Here is a 7,488-nt window from a genome sequence, read left to right on the forward strand (position 1 = left end):
AGTGTAGCATCAGTAAAGATGACTCACCGGTTTGTTTATTTCTGCCAAAACAGTTTAATCAAACCATTCTTCAGTCATAAAAGGACTGAGGTTAGAGCCCTCGGTGTAAATGCCAATGTCAGTCCTCGAAGGGCACTATTAGTGTCTCCTAGACCTGTTAATGTGAGGGCCTGTCTGATAAAAGCTTTCAAAGCTAAATGGACCTAAAGGGAATTTCTCAGCGAGGTGTGAAGCAAAGTGGTGCAGGTTGAGGTACTTTGCTTTTTTTGGTTCGTAATTGACGAAACAGATGCCATTTAGAAGACATTTTGTCCAACAGAACCATTTGATAAACATTCAGCTGGATTTTCCTAATTCATTATGGTACTTTGAAATAATGTACTTTAAGAGAAATAAAAAAAGCACACGACATATAATCATGTTAAACTAAGAAATATAATTTATTGCATAAAAATTATATTTAGTTACAAGTAAGAATGCTAAACAGGTATTTACAATTGGTGCTTCACAGAGACGAAATAATGTCACTGAACCATTTAGATTTTCTGTAAAAATGTCTCAATATTTGAACAAAGGCAGAGTTTGTCTCCTTCAAATGAGCCAACCAGTCACGTTCGGCTTTAATAATCCAGAGATTATGGCCGAAAAGTAGACACCCAGATATCTGCAGGCAAAAACACTTTGTAGTTCTCAGCAGGGAAAGTTCTGCTCCATGAATTCACAAAAAAAAAAAAAAGTCCTGCTGGCTCACTGAACGGGTTGTAGTCTGCTGTTTCTTCATGGCAAAGGCCTGCAAGGCATGGTTCACCATGTAAGCCACGGTTTGTCCTGAGCCTGATGTGCCATTCTGATTTTTATCATTTATGGCATCCTCAGTGAGGTGAGTGATCCAGCTCTCCCAGTCCAGATGGAGAATGCTTTTGCAAAATCAGAATGTCCAGAAACCACTTAAAGATACAAAAACAAACAAACAAAAAAAAAAAAACTGTGAATGTTCTGATCTGTAAAAATAGAAATACTCTTAGAGGAACCAAAAGAAGTTGGAAAAGCTTCACTTTTCTTTTCTACTTGCATAGCACTTATAGAAATGACAGCTCCAAATGATGTACACATTTTTTTTGTACGTGAACTCCAATCTGACTCCACAAACCCATTTACTCAGGCACGCTCACTTCATTCACACAAAACAGCTGCATGACTCACAGCTGAGGAGGTGGGATACTGACGCTGTTTTGGTTTCTGTCGTTTTAAAACTATAAACACTTGCTTTGCCTTTCTTCAAGAAACAAAACATAAAGAAATTCTCATATTCTCATCTAACAATAACTGATAGATCGATAATGATAATACAAATAGCTCCAGGAGCCTAGCCACAGAGCAGGGAGCTCAGGAGATAGATCGTCAATAAGCCATCACTGCTGGATAAAGGAGGATAGAATGACTTACAAGACATAATTAAGCTTGTGTTGCGGTAAATTAACATATATGGTCCCTTGATGCCAAATTGATTTCAGGTAAGGCTAATTTATTCTATAATCGTCTCTTCTCAGACAAAGCAAAGCGCTGGGACTTACGAACTATGATGCCTTGCAAAAGTGTTCATCAACCTTAAACCTTTTCAAATGTCATGTCAGAAACAGAAACTTAAATTCCTTTTCGACTGGGAATTGTGTGTTCCAGATATTATTGTGATCAAGTCTGGTGTGTTTTTTTTATTTATTATTTATTTACCATCTTTAAACATCTAGAAAAAAAACATATGCTGGTTCTTTGAAAGATGTCTAAGACAATTTAAATGGGAAGCATCTGTGAACATTACTTTTTAAATCATTGGATTTGGATTTTAACCAGGCCAAAAGTTTGGGACCACACATTCCCCTAAAGCTCTGCCATTATGTTTGAGGTTTTAGATTCTCAGGTTGCTTGAAGTTGCTTACAGATCCATCTTCTAATCAACCCTGACAGGTTTCCTATTGCTGCTGCTGCAAAAAACACCCAAACAACAAAACATCCCCATAAAACGATGCTGCTACCAAGATGTACCACTATGGGGATGGTGGGATTTGCAGAGTTCATTCCCAGTCATACATAGAGTTTTGAAGACCAATGGGCATTCTTTTATATGTTTGCAGGGTGCTATAAATAGCTTATGATAAATGAGTTTTCTCATGCGTCTTTCAAAAATTCCATTCCTTCGGTTTGTTTCTTATGAAGATGCGTAGTTTACAACAGCTGGTTCACCCCTTTGACAACTTATTCCACCTGAGCCAGTGGCGGTTCTAGACCAAATGTACCAGAGGGCCAGGAGGGGGCCAGCGTGTTTTCATGGGGGCACAGAAAAGAATGAAATAAAAAACAGGGCAAGGGATTCAAATATATTAAGAAAACTGTATGAGGTGACATTTCTATTAAATTAGGTTTAATTAAAATTCTATTTCTTATAAGGTCCATATAAATTCATAATTTAGGAATTTTGCATATTTTTGACTTAATTTAAGTTAAAATTTTCTCTAAAATCTGAATTAGAGCATTTTTAAAATTTGTTTTGAAAAAAAAAAAACAAAAACATTTAGCAAATGAAAACTTGGTTCCCATCTCAATACCACTGGAGCTATCACCTTATTGTTTTTAAATAATTAGTAAAACAGAATTTCTAAAGAAAAAAATAAAATAGATCCAAAGGACCTATCAGTAACCATGTCTTTCCAGCGCATATCATCATTAGAACTTCTTTAAGTATTATGTCTTCAGTAAAGGGGCCATAACAGGGGCCAGGACATGATCTACAGGGGCACTGGCCCCCGCTGGCCCCTTTCTAGAATCGCCCATCACCTGAGCAGATTATCTATGAACCTCCTCCAGGGCTACTATGGAAAAACTGGCTGCCTCTCATATGCTCTCCTTACCTTGCCCTGCAAGTTTAGGAAAGCAGCCATATTTTGCTGGTGTAAATACTACGCATTTTTTTATTTTATTGTATATAACCTTTGTCTGCTGAGCATAATTATCCATCTGCTTCATAATTAATTCATAATTATAACTTCCTTGTTGTCAATCTATCATATAAAATCCCATCACAATTTTGTAGCTCACAAAATATGAAAAACTGTCGTCTGAGGTGTGAATACTTTTGCAAGGCAATTGAAATTGTTCATTTTGAAAAGATGCATCAAATTAAAAACAATAGGATAATTTTCTTACCAACGGCTAAAAGCTGTGCACTTCGCTTTAGGATGAAAACAAAATAACAATCAACAGCAGCTCAGCAGCTTAAAGAAGCACAAATGGTAAAACAGGTCCAATATTATAACTCTGTCAACAACATGGAAAAAAAATGCAATCCACAAATATGGATAATAAATTAAAGAGCGTTCCCCAAAGGAAACTTTTGAGGGATGATGCAGTTTATTCTCAGCAGATAGGGAGCGTGGCAGAGAGACGGAGGAATGCAAGGAGAGATGAAAGAGAAACACCCCTGTGAGTCGGCGCGATATACCATGGCTTTGAGGCATTTGTTGGTACAATAAAAAGAGTCAGCCTAGTTATCTGCCAATCCTGCAACCAACTTTGCAATTTAATCTCCCACTCCCACAGTTACGAAAAGGCAGAGCGTTTTTTCCCTTTTCAGCCAGAAGCGATCCGACTGAAACCTTCAGGATATGATCCTTATCCATAAGACGAGAATTCCTGGCCTGCATGTTTTCAAGCCGATTAACGACCACTTTCTCCGTGTCTGTATTTTGCAGAGTGTATGTGTGCATACGTATGTGTGTGCGTTGGCCTGTACGGCTGCAGGCAGGTTGGTGCAGCCTGTCATTCACAGCCCACTCTGAATGAGAATGAAGGAAACAAAAGGCTGTGCCATGAGATGAGATGGTGTTAAATCATGCTCTTCCATGCTGCTACTAAAATAACCCCATGTTCTCATATAGGTGTTTGTTTGCTTAACAGATTTCTGCAATTTAACACTGTTCTCACATATGTAAGATATGTTATTTTCTATTACTTAATTACATGTTACATCACAATCTTGAAAGACTTTGCAGCATTTTCCCCATTTGGAGCACTCATTTTTTTTTTTTTTTCATTTAGCTGATCCAATATTGCTTTGGAGAACTGAAGCTGAATCAGGTTGGCAGTTGGACGGCACACGTGGGAATGGGTTATGGTTGATACGTGGCTACAACGGCTGGTCAGGAGTCAGCAAAGGAGTGGGTGGTACAACCAAAATGCTCTGCTGTTGAAAGATCTGTGTCAGCGTGTGCATATTCATAGGCAAGGGTTCTCATTTTCATCCCTGCATGGACACCAACCCCCAACCTTCCCCCGAAACAAAACTCCTAAAATGTCCTGCTTGATCTCCAGTTTCTTGGCCAATCAGCAATCCCCATCTGTTGTCATGACGACCAGCACTTCACTTTTCCCCATATCCTCCAAAGCTGTCGCCAGAGAGACCAGGTCTGCGTCACCTTGGTGACACGCTTCCCATAAGTCCAGCAGGACACCTGTAGGGCTGGGCTTTGTGGCGAAGTAGTTCAGATACCTGAGAGTGAAAAATGGAGAAGACATGATGTGAGGAGACGTTTCTGATAATAGAAAAAAAAAAATAACGGTAACGACTGAAATTATTCAATCTCTTTCTCTTTACTTTAGCACTTTAGGTGTAAATATATTAAATATAATGAAATCAGAAGGTTACAATATATAATAATTTTATATAGAGCTAAATTAAAGTAATAACTGACCAAAGCTAAATGTTCTGTTTCTCCAAGACCTTTTTAACTCTATTAAAATAATTTTTTTGATACAGAAAAGTGATTATATGCCCTACACAATTATGGGAAAGATTTCCAAAATGAAGAACTCCACAAGAATGATACATCCATAAAAAGGTAATTGCTAAAGATGTTGGCTGGTGGGCTACGGTGGCTCAGAGGGAAGGGCTTTTGTCCTCTAACCATAGGGTTATTGCTTTTAGCCCCTGCTTCGAATAATCCATAGACAAGTTACTTCCCCCGCCAGTTCTGCTGTTGATGGTCAGAGGGCTTGGTAGCATTATGAGCTTTATTGGACTTGATTAAAATGTATTTACAGCCGGTTTTACAGTACTATCAGCATCCAAAAGTGGGAAAAGTGGGTTACCTTTCTTAGAGAACATTTTAGACTCTTTTTAACTGAACTTTGCAGGACTGTGTTCTCTATTTTTGTCAATAAATAATCTATAGAGTAGACTTAAGCATAATGGTTTGGTTTCACTGGGATAGTTGAACAATGATTTAAAACTCCTGCTATAGAACAAGAGCTCAATGACTTCTTTCCAAACAAGACTTTGAAAAAGTACTTTGAATATATTAACTCTTCTTTGCTTAAAATGTACATTTAATTTTTATATATGAATCCTTTAGGCCAGAAGTCCTTCATAAAAGAGAAAAATGTATTTCATTCTCCTCTCTGGTTCAATACAGTTTTTTTAAAAGCCCGGTAGTAACAGGTGCAAAATGGTTAATCCATAAAACATGAGCTGAAGTCAATATATCACCATAAACTGACCGACCCAGAACGTGGGCTACACTTTCTGTAGCCCCTGATGCAGAGACAACATCAGAAGCAATAAAGCTGTAATTTCATTAGAAAACCAAAGCCAGAGTCTGGAGGACGAGAAGAGAGAGGCAGAATCCATTTTGAGGTCCAGTGTGATGATTAGTGGTGCCAAGTCATCTGCTGGTATTGACCTGTGTGTTTCATGAAACTTTAGGCCAGCTCAGATGTTTACTAAGAAAGGCTGCCACTTCTGACAAGCTTCACGAAGATGCTGGTCTTGGCACCTGGAGACACTGCTGGAGGCACCAACACCTGCTGTAATGACCGTAGTGTCACTATGCCTGACTATAGAGCAAAATAGCTGTGTCATTTTGCTCTTATTAGAGATGTTAGAGTCCGTAAACAAAGGTTTCAAAACTCCACTTTATTTGTACCCATCTATTTAAAATGGTACAGAAACTTTTAACTTGATGGACCATACCCCAGATATTAAAACTAAAGATAGACCTGACCTGTCAAAGCCCAGACTGCGAGCCAGAAGTCTCCAGTCACAACCCCGCGCACTGGGTGCATCCAGGCTGGCACAGATCTTGTGGCGGATGGAGTCGGGCAGGCGAAAGGCATACGGTCCCACCTGAGAGGAAGGCAGGCAGGTGCTTGCCGATGGGAGCGGCGAGTGAGGTGGGAGAGTCTAGTTTGATGGAGAAGTTCAGAGGCAGAGAAATTAACCACGGAGTGAACATGTTAGGTGTTTGTGCTGCTGAGAATTTCCGCAGGAAAACGTTACCTCCTGGATGTCTGTGTGCAGCTGGAAGATCTGTCCCTCCCCTTCCACCTGCCGAACACAGATCTTACAGGCGAGCTGCGACACAGCCAGGCTGGCTCGCTCCAGGCTGAAGGTGCAGTGTAAAGGTCTCTGGCTGCCGCTCCAAATGTGATAGAAAGGAATCTCCTGTTGCACAAAGACACATGTTTAAAACCTTGTAATCTCTGCAGCACAGAATCCTCTACAGAAGCATCTGGTTTCTATTTAAGGCGTATATGTTTCCTACAACTGTCTGCTTATGGGTTATCTCAAAAGCACAAAGCCCATAAATTTGAACCACTATCAGGTTTCCTGATTGTTTATTCTGAACAGGTTCTGGGCTGGGTTATCTTATTTCTGCAGCAAATAGAGCAGAAGCACAACGTTTGCTGAAGAAATGAAAGAAGCAAAATATATTCTCTGATTAAAAAAAAAAAAACATTAAAACTGTAATTTCCAATTTGTGCTTTTTGCTTAGGTATTTTATTTTTTGCCTCTCTTTTTATTATTAAGAACACATTTCTTTTGCACGGGGCAAGCATGCACATGCTTATTAGTAATATCAAATAAAAAACTTTGTGGAAAGAATGGTCCAAAAATAAATGCAGAATATCAAAGTGAAGCACCTGGTACTTAGCCAGAAGTTTGCTCCTCCAGTGATTGTGAGGAATATCGTGGATGGACAGGCGGAGGTTGTGATAGCTGTCTTTAAAAAGCAGCGGCTTGGGATCCTCTATTAAAACTCCACCCAGACTTCTCTCCAGATCCATCACCTCCTGCACACAAACAGAAAGAGGACAGGCTTAGGAAAATGTTGTCCTTCTCACTTCATTGCATGAGGCTTTGAAAAGGTTGCACTTAAATGTGTTGCAGTTTGCAGAGTAAAAGAATGAATAGTGTAGAAGCTGACTGCATTTTAATCATGCTCATGTCATGTGGTTGGTGAGCATTTTATATAAAACTGCCTATATTTAAATATTTACCTGCTCAGAGTTCAGTTTGTTGTTCTCTTTATTTTTAGAATGAGGTTTGTATTATTGTTCTACTCTACTGGTCTGTTGTTTCTTGAGGGATTTGAAGATTTAATATTAATGTGTTGAAATTAAATTTGGAAATGCAGCTGTAGAAAGACTGACAGAGAC

General features: G+C 39.1%; 1 protein-coding gene across 1 annotated transcript; it reads right to left on the bottom strand.

The window, feature by feature from the left end:
• Positions 1 to 437: 437 nt before the first annotated feature.
• unc5b (unc-5 netrin receptor B) lies at positions 438 to 7,134 on the bottom strand. The gene is made up of 4 exons (XM_015402882.1): positions 6,973 to 7,134; positions 6,329 to 6,493; positions 6,054 to 6,232; positions 438 to 4,543 (listed from the first exon to the last, which is right to left on the bottom strand). The coding sequence occupies exons 1-4, from the start codon at positions 7,114 to 7,116 to the stop codon at positions 4,378 to 4,380; spliced, it is 654 nt and encodes a 217-aa protein (XP_015258368.1). The 5' UTR covers positions 7,117 to 7,134; the 3' UTR covers positions 438 to 4,377.
• Positions 7,135 to 7,488: the final 354 nt, after the last annotated feature.

This window comes from Cyprinodon variegatus, unplaced genomic scaffold (assembly GCF_000732505.1).
Source record: "Cyprinodon variegatus isolate N-32 unplaced genomic scaffold, C_variegatus-1.0 Scaffold1406, whole genome shotgun sequence".
Lineage (NCBI taxonomy): Eukaryota > Metazoa > Chordata > Actinopteri > Cyprinodontiformes > Cyprinodontidae > Cyprinodon > Cyprinodon variegatus.

What these genes read in the sequence shown, in the direction of transcription:
- unc5b (XM_015402882.1), bottom strand. Translation starts at nt 7,116, where the DNA reads ATGGATCTGGAGAGAAGTCTGGGTGGAGTTTTAATAGAGGATCCCAAG. An exon ending in AACTTCTGGCTAAGTACCAG is followed by an intron (nt 6,494 to 6,972) that starts GTGCTTCACTTT and finishes TTTGTGCAACAG; the next exon opens with GAGATTCCTTTCTATCACAT. An exon ending in TGCACACAGACATCCAGGAG is followed by an intron (nt 6,233 to 6,328) that starts GTAACGTTTTCC and finishes CCATCAAACTAG; the next exon opens with ACTCTCCCACCTCACTCGCC.